This window comes from Pyxicephalus adspersus, chromosome 3 (genome assembly GCF_032062135.1).
Source record: "Pyxicephalus adspersus chromosome 3, UCB_Pads_2.0, whole genome shotgun sequence".
NCBI lineage: Eukaryota > Metazoa > Chordata > Amphibia > Anura > Pyxicephalidae > Pyxicephalus > Pyxicephalus adspersus.
In genome coordinates this window covers 104,187,248-104,201,372 of record NC_092860.1, presented here as the reverse complement: position 1 = coordinate 104,201,372, position 14,125 = coordinate 104,187,248, and the positions used below count along the sequence as shown (strand labels likewise).

At 37.2% G+C, this 14,125-nt stretch overlaps 1 protein-coding gene across 1 annotated transcript in view; it reads right to left on the bottom strand.

Annotated features, from left to right (window-relative positions):
* Positions 1-908: 908 nt before the first annotated feature.
* The window catches only part of SMAD1 (SMAD family member 1), a 38,132-nt gene continuing 24,915 nt past the window's right edge, over positions 909-14,125 (bottom strand). Inside the window, exons 3-7 of the mRNA XM_072405882.1 lie at positions 8,610-8,864; positions 7,679-7,795; positions 3,902-4,123; positions 3,050-3,306; positions 909-2,268 (exon numbers count right to left, since the gene is read on the bottom strand). Coding sequence (XP_072261983.1) covers positions 2,125-2,268; positions 3,050-3,306; positions 3,902-4,123; positions 7,679-7,795; positions 8,610-8,864 — 995 coding nt within the window. The 3' untranslated portion in view covers positions 909-2,124. The remainder of the gene's footprint in view (positions 2,269-3,049; positions 3,307-3,901; positions 4,124-7,678; positions 7,796-8,609; positions 8,865-14,125) is intronic.

The following is a 14,125-nucleotide window of genomic DNA, read 5'->3' as shown; positions in this document are numbered from 1 at the left end:
GAGTCTGTGCTTCAGTCCCATATAAAAGATGTGTGCGCTGATCTTTAAGCCCATAACAGATTTTCCTAGTCTTATTTTTGTACATTGCTTTAAAATGAATGGTATGATAGAACATGAATGTCTTCAACCAAATGGACACAAACCAACATACACCAGACAAAATGAGTGACATGTGCAAGATTATGGAGGTTAACACACACACACACACAAATACAAAACCCTAACTCATTTCCGGTTACATCCTTAGGACAGAAAGTGAAGGGGCAGCTGAAAAACAGCAAAAAAAAAAATGGCCCCATGTGATAGGGGTTTTAACCCTTCCTTGTTCTTTGTAACAAAAAATTTAGTACAGTGCTTTTGTGGCCAAGATCATCGGGCAGTATCTGTTTTTATAGATTATTTTGGAATTTGGATTTTATTGGACTAGGGGAATGCTGGTGGGAGAAAAGGCAGGTACGTGGATTTCCTTATCTTCCTGAGCCAAGTTTCCCGAAGCAACTAGCAAAAACTGTCAGTCTTTATGGCCCATGACTCAAGCTGCTAAGGCAAAAGGTAGATATTGAAGTGAACTCATGGCCTTTGCAGTCAAAGTTGGTGATTAACTGGATGAGCTGGGCTATGAAGTCATGAATAAATGTAGTAAAGAAATAAAATAAAAAAAACATCTCTTCTGACACAGCAGAAGGCGACACACATGACAAAGACTCAGATAAAAACCTAGACTCTAGTAACAGACAATAATCCAAGGCAGGGAGACATCAGCATTATCTGAAGAGAACTGATCAGAAGTACTTACCATCCCATAACCCGACTTGTGGCTGTGGCAGACTGGAAATGTAACCTCAGGGTACATGGCAAAGACTTTAATTGTATTATTGAAGCAAATAAAACTACAAATGTCACTTAGGTAAGCAATAATGACCGTTTATTTAAACTTCTAGTAAACACCATCCACTAGATTTGGAATAAAAGTACTTTCGAGAAGTACTACAGCTTAACTGTGAATATAAAAGAAAAACAAAAATAGTACAAAAAGTAACATCATAAAAAAGGGAAAAAGAATAAGTCTGTAAGTGAGTAAACCTTGGATTTTTAAATGTCCGCTGTAAGCACAGCAGAAGTGTTTTCAGGCTGTCCATTACTACAGGAGGTGCAATATTTTAGTAATTTTTTTTTTTGTTTTAAAAACATTGCTTTCTCCATACTAGCAGTTAAAGCCGAGGTCCAGGACACTGCAGTAGTGTTACAATATAGAATAGAGGGTCATAAAACTGCAAGCCCCTCCAAAGACAGTAAAGCACATAAGCTAGGCTAATTATGAAAAAAATAAAAGAAACCAAGGCTGGTTATTGCCAAGAGAAATAATGCTCATACTTCATTCATTCAGTTGTGTATACTTGCTGTACTCAACTGACTGCATAAAGTTTTAAAAGAAAAGGGAGGGGTGCATTATAAAACACACAGCAAATTGATAAAAAGGCCTTCAAAGCTGTGCTCACATTTATAAATTTAAACCACTGACCCTTCTCAAACCTTCAAATCTCACCTAGCCCATCCTAACTATTCTTTATGCTTAGTAAGGGGTGGGGGATTATTTAAAAAAATCTGTACAAACAGCAAGGAGCTTCTTCTAACATTCTGATGGCAGTATGGCCAATATACATTTAGGAAGTGACATAAGGTAATCTTTCATGTACAACTACTACTACGAAGTGTTTAACGTAGCAGTTCAATGTGGGAAGTATCAAGTGCTGAGAATGTTTCCAATCTAGAACATAAGTTCAGACTCATATCTACTATACAGCCAGGAGGAAATCTGCATTAGTTAATACTTTACACAGCATGGTTTAAATTACAATGCTATACTGTTAACGTTATATCCAAAAAAAAAAAAGAAAAAAGAAAAATAGAATTAGTTGCTGTGAAGATTGAGCCACATCTCATAGTAGGGACCCTCTTCCCCTCTCATGACGAGTTGGTCACAAACATCAAGTATTTGAGGCTCCCAAACTGTATACATAAAAAGAAAAATGAAGAGTCCCATCTTTTGCCAGTATGTGTCTGATGCATACGTCCTTCAAGTACATGCACAGCTCCATAGCATCCAGAAATGTCCAGTTCCAATTAGGAGACAGATGAGATGGGGTTATGGGGGGAGCCCATCTGAGTAAGTACTTTATCCAGCCACTGAAGAGGGCCATGCAAGTGAATGTCAATCCAGCAGGGGGTGCTAGTAACATCCTGGCGATGATATTCTGCACCCCATCCCTGAAAGTCAAAAAGAAAAACCATTGGTTAGAAGGATCAGGTAACCTTAAAAAAAAGTCTGTTATCCAATTATACTACAACACATTCCCAAAAAAAAAAAAATAAACTTTGCTTTCAAACTGTAGGTTAATCTACAGAACACCTATGGGAACTCTTTAGAAACAACTTGTTTACACAAGTTTTCAACTTTGTCTCAACTCAAAGAAATTTGCAGCAAACAAGCAAAATTAAATGTAACACTGTATTACAACCTATCCCAAAAACCTACCGCATTTTATTTTACTCCTAAACTACCCACATGTCTACCAAAATTCTTACTGTGCTTCATTCTTGCTTCACCCCTAGCCTGAGTGTTCTGTGTCAAATTGTACCAGAAATGAATTGTTTTGTGATACAATCATTTGATTACCCAGCCTCGGAGCTGGCACACAGTGTGGTACGGCTTGTTACTGGCTTTCCTGGAAAAGTACACAGATCTAGAAGCCTAATTAGAAGCAACTAGCACTTTGGCCTAAATACTTTCCAAGACTTTTTCACTAAAGGGTTGCAGATGATACTGAATTTCCTCTTTCTTTAGTAGTGAGACAAAGCAAGAACATTCTGAAATTATTTCCCCAAACCAGGGAACAGCAAGACAGCAATCATGTTTGCCAAAATCCTTACAAAGTATATTATTTTCCGGTAGAGGTTTTCTTCCTAAACTAGTTTTCAATGTAAGTTACAATCTGGATCTGCTAAGAGCTACTGAAAACCAAACTACACTTCATGTAGTATGACTTACTTTAACAAAGCTCATCCGAATAGTGCACATCTTGGTAAGTTCGTAGACCGTCTCAAATCCATGGTTTACTGACTGAGCCAAAAGCTGAGCAAACTCTTGGTTGTTAAAGATCTTCAAGCTGCATCCACTGGGAATCTTGCATACAGTTGTAGGATGAAATCCATGATGGTAATTACAATTCCGACTTTGAACAAAGATGCTGCTATCACTCAAGCACTCTGCATACACTTCACCTCCAACATAGTACAAATGGACACCTGTAAGATAGAACATTCTTCTATTATATTCATTATAATAAAACCCTGACTATATCATGCATGGTTGTTTGAGGGATGGAAGTCAAGACTAAAGCTAAAACAATGCAGCGGATATTGATATCTTTAGTAGATATTGAATATCACACACACACCAGCCTCATATCAGCAGTCACATTTCTGGCCATTCTCTACAAGGCAGTGGCACGTTTAATACATTTTCAAATTTAGTCATAGGAAAAGCTTTTTTTTTTTTTTTTTAAATATTGGTCAACTATTTTTGGCAAATGATAAATATATTACACATTCTAACAAATATGGCAGAATTACAACCTATTTTAACAAATGCCGCAGATTTAAAAATAGATTTTTTTAAGTTTGTGAACATGTTAAAAATAGGTATTAAACAACTGGATTCATATATTAACTGTAGGCTGTAATGCCTAAGCACTATCTGGCTGCCGGAATGTGCCCAGCTGCATTTATCATTTGTGAACATTAAATTCTTTGATGCAAAGTTTTAGTACAAATTTGACATACGAGCAAAAAAACACATTCATAATATTGGCAATGTCACTCCTAAATCTTTTAGATTTACCTTTTCCAATATGCCGTCTGGTGTTCTCAATAGTGGAGTTACGGTTGACATTGGACAAGAGCCCAAGGCAAAATCTGTTCCTGTTGTTGGAAGGATCGGTGAAACCATCCACCAACACACTTGTGGAGGAGGCATGGAAGGCCTCTCCTACTCGATTGTTCAGCTCATAATAGACAATAGAACACCAGTGTTTTGGCTCCTCGTAAGCAACAGCTTGAACATCTGCAACAGAGATATGGTTATAATCACATGGCATGGAAACAAATTAAAACTTACAGAATAATTGGCATGCACACTGTGTCTGTAACATTAACAATTTAAATTCCGAATGAGATCCATTAGTTAATATCACAATATTAATTGTGATATATGTAAAGCTTAAAAGCAAAGTTTGCTGCAGATCCGAGTGGTTAACTAAATGCAGACAAGATGACAAGTTTTCTGGGCCAACAATGTGTTTAAAGCATAGGTTACCAACAGTACATACAGTACTCCAGTATAAAAGACTTTTTTTTTTTTTATGGCATTTTGGGGAAGGGAAATAGTGTGTAACAAATTCTTGCTATTTATTAATAAAGAGTTTGTTACAAACTTTTTATAATTCCACAGCATCTACTGCTACTAATGATGCACAAAAAATAATTTAGGTACAATTCAAAAAAACAAAATAAAACCAGAAAAAAAAAAAAAAAAAAAAAAAAAAAAAAAAAAAAAAAAAAAGAATGAGCCCATGTGATTTTAACATTTTCCTCTTTTAAATAAAGGTTTGAAAAATAACACACAATGGATATATTTATTGCCAATTGTATTGCTATTTCTAATGATTACGGTTTTGAAAGTTCATAGTGACCATTGTAATTTGTGCCCTAGGTTTATACTCAAATCAAAACAGTTTACCTATATTCTCAGATAATGTGCCTCAATATAAATTTACGTATGTACAGCAAATTTGTTATATATTGTTGTATTTGATATATATTGTTGTATACCAGGAATCGGAGGGTGATAAAAATTTGAAAGCCCTGCACTATTTTTTTTTTCATAGGCTTGCTTTAACACAACACACACAAGGACTGGAAAGTACTCTATTTCTATAGAATGGGTTTTCTATGTTCAAATGGTCGATTTCTATGTTCTTGGTTTTGGGTAGCATTGTGTTTGCACAAACACTAGAAAAGACCACTTCGTGTGCAATACAGTTTAAAATACTTTAAAGAAAATGGTTCATGGAGCTCACAATCAGGACATCTTTACAAAGAAAAAAAAGGAAATTGGAAGCTACTAAGCACATCAAACATACTATGTACACCTTGTCTTTATAGTCTCTTGAAGAACCCTACTGTCAACATAGTTCCGATGCCTCCTTAAGAAAGGGTTAGTTCACTTTCACACATCGAGATACCAGTAACCCATCAAGGCTACAGCTTTCTCAAACTTTGTAAGATATGCTGCCAGCTGGCAATTCTTCTGGGATGAATCATCCCTCTCTCACAGATTTCTCGCACAACTTCCTTACGTTTGCTATAAGTCATGCAGAGCAGGTGCGATTTGTCTCTCTGTTCCCAGCAAAGGCCAACAATGGAAATCACCCAATTCTACCGACAGGATGCAGCTTGTTAAATAAAATCTCACAGGACCAACAAATCTCCAGCAGAATAAGCTGAAGAGTTGAAATGAGATTTAAGTTAACTGTTCAGCACAATGACACTTGTTAAATATTAAAGCAAGTAGGGGACCAATACAAACACCTATTTGGGAGATGAGGAAATTAGGTGATGATGGGGCTTATGGTCAATAAGAAAAAGCTGCAAAGTCTACACCAAGTTCTTAGTTTAAATAAAACCAGAGCTATTTATGGTGGACTGAGAAAACTCAACTGGTTAAACCCTGTTGTGTTCTTCAGAGGAAAGCACGGGCAAACTGGATTACTATGAATCAAATGCAAGCTGTAGCAGATGTTCTGGCTTCTCAGTTCAGCATGGTGCCTAAATCAATTATCAGAATCATTTAGCCAAAATACGCAATTGCCTAGCTTTTGGTCATTTCCACAAAGATGACATAGAAAAGTATTTGTACAAATTAAAGGAAATATTTGCTTTTTTGCCCTCACAGCAACCAATGTAGTTTCAGTACATTCATTTTCATAAAATGAAAGGAATAGAAATAATTCGAACGGCAGAATCCTTTTTCTATTAATAAAAAAGAAGCATAACAAGAAGGCCTGTTTTGTTCCACAAAGTCCAACTATAAATTGAGGTTGGTTTTAAACACCTACCTAGAGCCCTATTTAAAAAAAAAAGTCAGATATTCCCTCAAACATTCCCTAGTAGGAATCAAATAATGTCATCGAAACACATTGACCTAAAATGTCTGAGGGAAAGTCGGATTCCCCGTTTTATAAATGGAGCCCCTTATGGTATTGTATTAAAAGTTTGCTGTGAATGCAAAGGGGGGAGTTCATAGAGTGCACTAACTAGAGAGTTTGATCATTATTTAAAGTTTAACATAAACCTTCCAGATGATACAGGTCAGTTTCCTACACCCTGAACCCTTGATACAGGTCAGTTTCCTACAAAAGCCCAGGTTCCCTAAATCTCAAGGAAATCTTATACGCAGATATTGATCCAGTTTTGCTTTTTCTCTTTACTGACAGTGCCTAATTATTCACAGCCAAAAGATGCAAATTGCCAGAGTCTACATGTCAAAATAAAACTGACCTAGGAGGTGCAAGAAGAGGCCCATGTAAGCCAGTTGACACTACAGGTTTGCTTTAACCTACGTATTGAATAATTTACTGACTTGCTCCCTCTATGTGTCCTAACAAACTATTTTTTATGCTGCTCTGTACAAATCTCAGATAAAGCTAAAATGTGGGTATTGTGAAACCTTTCCTTTACTTCCCTCAAGCAGTTAAAAAAATCAAGGCACTGGTGTTAACTATGATTCAGTGTAGCAGTTCTGTGCATAATGCTGACAGCTTTCTACAAAAGGTCCCACAACTGGGTACCTAAGCACATGACCTGCCATGAAATGCTGTGTGTGGTATTAAGCAGTAAAATGGAGAAAGGGAAGTAACACAGTTTTCAGACCAAGTGAAAACTTTTCCCACGGGAACTACATAACAAGTTCCTAAAACAGAAAATGAAAACAGACAACTTGAAATGTGTAACATTAAAATAAAGATAGCAAGTGTTAAAGCTATCAATTAAAAGTCCTCCTTTGAGGAGAGGTAGGGCAAAGGCTGTCTATCCCATAACAAAGCTAGCATTCATGTAGGAACTGCTGTATGTCATTATGCCAGAAGTGTTTTATAGTTCTCTTTTTTTCATATTTTTTTTTTAAAGGATGCAAATTTCCCATCTCAGCAGAAAACTCAGAATGACAAAACTTCACATGAAAAATGTGAGACATTTCCTCTGGTTATTTAAGGCAAGTGGATACATTTCAGAAATTCTTCTGTTGAGATGTCGGGGAAGGGTGGCTAAACAGTCCGAAACATCTAGCTTATTATATGACTTTAACAGTAAGCTTGTTAAGGTTCTGTCAGAGCCGGGATTAACGGATTACCTAGCCCCGTTCAGAATAAAAGAAAGCCAACTTTCTTTTTTCAGAATTCATCTTTTAAAGGGTTGGGCAAGTTTTGTACTGAAAAACTGCGGCATGTAAACTGAATACGTTATATGTTATGTATATGTGAGTGTGTGTAGATGTATGTATGTGTGTATATGATAGTAAAATGCCACCAGGTAAAGGTAAAAAAAAAACAGAATAAAGCACCTGCTCGATTAATTTCTTGAGGGATTGGAGGCACCATCATGTTTGTATCCATCGGCTGAGAGTTGTCCTGGGTCATCTGATCTTCAGGAGGCATATAAGCTGGAGGAGGGGTGTCCGCTGAAAGACCATGAAAACTTTTAAACTCAAGAAAATCGTCAAGTCTTTTAGATAGAAAAAAAAGGCGGGATACTTAATGCTAACGGAGAGTACTAAGCATTACAGAGAAACTTCACAAATGAAGGCACAATATGGCTGACAATTTGGACACTTTTCATTTATATTGCATTATATTCCCAAATGGATTCCACAAGAATTTTCATTTACTGTTTTAGCAGCATATCACCCCATAACCGCCATTATACAGGTATGAATAGACTTGGAGAATAGACTAAGAGAATGTAGCAGTACATGGGCTAGTATTAACACTTTTAATGAGTGTTTTGTATTGGATGCTCCTCCATTTTTGTTTGAAAAGTCTTACATCTTAGATTCCAGACAGGGCTCCTATACACACTGGGCCTGATTTATTAAAACTCTTTAAGGCTGGGAAGGATACACACAGCTTCACTGATGAAAGTGTATCCTCTCCAGGGTTGGAGAGTTTTAATAAATCAGGGCCACTGTGTCTATTGGACTTAACTGCCTAATACAGGCCTAATGCCCTAACCAACCACAATCCAATATTTCCATTTACAATAAACTAAGTTACTGCAATAAGCTGTTACAACATAGCAATGCACAATAAACTCACATCAATACAACATGTCACTAAAACTTGCTATAAATACTTTTGTGCAATGTTTTAAGTCTGGCCTAAAAAATGCTAGATCATATGTTAAATAAACGTTTTTCATATACCCAAATTATATCACATATACGATAAGAACTGCCAGTCAGTCACATTTTCCAGAAGAGCATAAAAAACACATACCTGGGATCTGGAAGGGACTTCCCGGATCTGAACTTGCTGGAGAGTGGGGGTAAGTACTGCTACTTCCAGGAGAATTTGGGTAACTGCTGTTAGGCGAGTGTGGAAACGGGTGGCTGTTTGGCTGCTGGAAAGAATCTGGAAAAGTGGCGTTGTGTGGCATGTGAGGCTCACTGGGCTCCATGGTACGGAACTGAGCCAGAAGGCTATGTTGTGGATTGTACTCGCTATGCCTTGGAACAAGGACTGGTGGGAGGACTAGAAGAGAGAAAAAAGGAAAAAACACATTACATTTATATTATACTCTACATCCATTTATTTTAAATTCTATGCACACACCTAAAAACCACAGATAAAATACATGTATGGGAGCAAAAAGATTTGTGTTTTTTTCCCTCCGGCTGCAGAATTTACACATCTGCCACACATTACAGCCTAGTTTGGCAGTGCAGGGGACCCCATTTTCCTCTGCTGCAGTTTAATGACACATTAAATGACACATCTCAACCTCTTAGCCTGGGACTGTGCAGGTAATAGAGAAGCCGCTGTCTCATTATCACACCTGTTATTCTTTTCTTAATCCTTTCAGCATATTCATTGTCAGCACAACCAACCAGCCCCCTATGCTGCTTCTACCTCCCAGGAAGTCCAAGCTCTGCTGTTCTATCTAAACTTGATCCCAAACCAAATTCACAGCTTGTATTATAGAAATAAATGTATTTACCCTGTCTCTTGAAGAGAATAAAAACCAGTTCCCCAGATTATTTATATAAATTGTGAAGATTTTAGCAAACATCAATGCATACACAGTATTCTCCCCCCCAAAACGTTTGTAAGCGGGGTGGGAAGAAGCTGTGGGTGGTGGCCCCTATAATGTGATCAAACTTTTCAGTAACCATTTAAAAACAGCCAGGTGGTTAGTTAAAATTGCCAGTTGGTGCACCCAGCTTAAAGGGACTGGGGAGAACACTGCATACACCCCACTACTTTACTCCTACAGATGTAAGCATTGGATATTCCAGTGTGCTTGTAAAATGTTTATACTGAAGCCAATTGGGAGATTACACCTCGATGAAAATCTTATCTTCTAAATAGACATTAGGCCACCTTGTCAATACCAGTCATACAAGTATTGTTGATTTTTAATTCCCTGTGAAAAGCCTTTCTGAACACACAGCTAATGGGGCACATTTTTATAATGGAGAGCAGATACTGCCACGTGTTCTCAATTACTCTTTCTTCACTCAAATATTCCAAAATTCGTGCTGCAGTATTTACCAGCAGCTACAGAGCTCCTTCCTATATGTTTAAGTGAAATCATACCACCACTTTACAAAGGTGTCTATGATTAAAATATACATTTTTATTTGGCATTGTAGCACGTCATAGAAATGAGGCTTTTGGGATGCTACGCAAGACATTGCTGCAGATGCATTAATAGCAAAATATATTTATATTAATAATAAATACATATTTATGATATGCTTCTAATTTTCAACAGACACTAACATCCACTATAATAAGGGCTCCATCTTCCTATTGATCATGTTTTTAATTGGAAGATGTGAGAAATAAAATTCAATTACATCTAATCCTATTTAACTTTATGAGTAACATCTTTATGAGCCCCACCTAGCATTCCAATTCTGTCCGTATTTCCACTCACCTTACTTATTTGCAAGGAAATTTATTTTACATTGTTGGCCTATTATTCTTAGGCATAACTCACTGAAATATGTGCAAATAGTGAAACGTAATATAACTGTACAGTAGCATATTATATATAAAGATTATAAAGATTTCTTTGTATTGGAGTCAATACAGTTTTTTTGTATTGAATCCAATACAAAATTATTTGAATTTCCCGCCACTCCTCCCACCCGCACTGATGTCACAGGGAAACCCCCGAGATCATCTGCAGTCGCCGGCTGAAGAACGAAGAAAGAAGACGTGTCCTGAGGACCAGGACGACAACGGAACAAGTGTTTTTTTAAAAATGTTTTTAGAGACCCCGAGTATGACTCAGGATTACGTATAAAAAGAAGCAAATTAATGAATTGCTTGAGATTATTCATTTGCATGGAAAATGCAAGATAAATTTGCATTTTCAATACACACAGTGAAAATTCAAATTTATCTGTGCATTTTCCAATGCACATAGGAACTGAGGAATAATCTAAAGCAATTTTAAAGCCAAAGTAAACGCCACTTTTTTTTTTAATGATCGGCAAGTGTGCTGTGCATAAAGTATTGTTCTTTCATGTTTTTTTTTTTTACAATAAATACGTTTTGTGCAGTGTGCATAAGAATCTTCTCCTGTTTTTTTTTTTCAAACTATAGTACGCCCCCCCGACAGTCTGAGGGACGGTGAACCGGCCCCCTGTTTAAAAAGTTTGAGGACCCCTGCTTTAGAGAAAACCCAGAAAGCCAACTGAACAACCTGGAAAGACATAAGAACCCATCTGACCACTTGTTACCACAAAATCCAAAGAGAAGTCATATAAACGGACTTGCAGATGGACTTACCTTAAATGTAACTTCAGCAGTACAGAGCCTACAACTACTCCTGTGCAGGAGTGAACACTGGTTAGTAATCAGCACTACTTATTAGAATCTTGACGCACAACCCCAACCTTCCCTGCAAGTCTGTAGGTGAAACATTTTTCAAGGGGTCTAGCTATAATTTACTATGCCAGCATAGAAAACCCAATAGAGAAGGAATGTGACAGGCACAAGAATTCCTTTAGCTTCATAGCTACAGGCAGGCACAGCTAATGTAATGCACACCTGACACGGCTGGTTTCAGAACTTCCCTTCTTTACTTAGGCTTTAGTTGGCCTTTTAGGTTAAATCTTTACAAACGTAGGAAAAAAAAGTAACCTTCAAATGTATTTTTACAGCTAGTATAAAGACCAAAATTCTTCTTTATATTAGCTTCCTATTTACCACTTGTAACAGAGAAAAGTGTCAGCCTCCTTGGTATGGCAATGCCTGACAGTCCAATCCAGCAGGCTGATAATGGCCAATCTGTATTACTTTCCAGGGTCATTCACCTGATTATTCTGCTGGGGGTGCTTGAATTACAAAATATAACAACTATTTACAATTCTTTTGACAGGCAAAAGTGTTTGCGTGTTTTTTAATTATATTGCCAACAGGGTTGAATTTATCCTAAGACATGATAAGACATGATGTTTACTTTGATTTTAAACCTTCTAAGGAAAGCACCTCACTTGTACAATGTTAAGCAAAGGAAAAGCCTTCGATGCCAAGTTACAGATCAACTAGTGACACCACACCCAGGCAAATGACAGTGTGCCACAAAATTGCTTTGAGTGGTACCAAGGGTCATTTTTAGCTGCAGTTTTTCCTATATTTAGTTCTATACACACACTAGCTTGTTTATTCTGGCATAAAACATTCCTGTCTGGACAAAACCTATACTATTTGTAATAGTGAAGTTAGCACCAATATCAAGAAGGTGAAGGGGAAAATGTACACACAGATAATGAGCAACTAGAAGCAGAAGTTCAGTTATGGTTTCTTTCTTGAAGAAAAAGCACGAAAATTATATTCTGTATTTGTCAGCATTTATCAGTCCATATAAAGTGTGTGGGGTAATGCCAAGTGCAATAGCAGCCTATGGTCTGACAGAATTCTTGAAAACAAACCACACAATCAATCCAATGTATTCAACAAACTTTTTTTTTTTTTTTTATTCAGATGTCCCAGTTTTCATTTGCCAAGAAGGTTGCCAGTCTGTACCCTATAGCAAATTGATAATATAGACTTTATGTAGGCTGGCAGATAATGACTTCCCATAGTTCTCAATGCATAAAACACTGAACAAGATCAACTACGTTTAAACAAACAAGGTGTTTTACTAATGGGGGAACAAATTGGCTTGTTAAAAGGTCAGTCCATGCAAAAACTGAATTCAACCACCTTTAGTCTCTTGGGTACATCATTGGTAGCCACACATTTTATGTTCTCAGGTCTGAACATTACCAATATTCATTAGGAAGAGTCTTCCTTTATGCTGCTGAAATGTATTTTATGTGGTGGAGAATACATCACAAGGTTTGGAATATCTAATACATGTTAGAAGCCAGGAACTTGTAAAGTCTCCCAGCCCAAATTCTCAAAGATAAGCACCTCATAGTAGATCGGCTTGTTAAAATATTCCAGGCCGGGCTTGTGTATGCTCTCCACGGTACCATTAGTTTGGAGCATAAGCTTAAAATTCATGCAAAGTCTACTGGGCAATGACAAAGAGTGCGGAGCACATGTACATGCTAGGAAAATTTTGACAAGCAGCTCCACAATCTGGGGACACAACACTTCGGAGTGCACAGGAATTTAAAAGCTCTCCTAATATCTATTAGGAATAAGTACATTTTTGCACTTATTCAACATATTACGAAAGGTTATCAAAGGTATATTCAACAATCCACAAATAGGAGGAACTACGTTTATGGTTTCCATCCTCAGGCTGGTTCCTTATTGCACACCATGGCCAAATTCATTTGTATGGATAGTGAGGATCTGAAGAACTGCTGCCATAAGTAAAGCGATCACACAGGAATGAATGAGATAATGAACACAGAGAAGCTGGTCAAACACTCCTGGTTTAGGAAGAAAGGCATGTATATGCTACAGCATGGAGTATTAAAGGAACATAATGAGTCTGCTTTATTTTTAATACCAAGTTTACCTAAAACAAAACTACACTTTCAACCCAGTGAAAAGCTTTTTGCTTTGTGGTGATTTTGATTTGCTTCAAGTGAGCAAAACTGATTTGCTTCCCATTAGCCTTAGGAACGGGTGGGATCAATTTTGTTCACTACAGAAATCCTTACAATCCAAGGAACCTTTGGGTAACACTGATTATTATAATTAGAAATATTTGTTTAATGTTTTGGAACAATAGTGTAGTGGAGAAGCCAAGGCAGGCAAACACATACTGGACTTGTATGGCTGCAGGTCAAGGTGAAGATCTTTATCTCCTCAGTACACAGGTGGTTGGTGTGTACTGAAGCCATAGAATATATAGCAAATTGTCTAGTAGTTGAATTAGAAGTTGGGAAATGCTTTTGATGTGAACTAAGCCTTATGTTCCTTCTGACACGTGATCCACAAAATAGTTGATACAATTATATAGAGATGAACAGCTTGCTCATTTTTGAAGCTTTGCTCACATTTTCCTGTTGCTTGTGTTTAAATACAAGAAGCCAAGTACTTTTTTCTCAAAGCATAAAAGACCACCCAAAGTGGTCAAGACATAGCGAAGAAAACATTATAAACTTCTGTGTTGCAGAACCTTGTATGGTGCAGCTGCTCTGGATGCCGTCTCCTGTTCACTGAAGTGAAAAAGTTTTCTACGTGCACAGTCACTGAAGAGATGAGAGAGAGCATAACGTGGGTGGGCAAGAACCAACGTGTGTTGGATGCTACAGATTCCTCCTTTTATACCTTCCCCACTTCTCTAATTTTAGACAAGACCCACAATTTTATCTAAC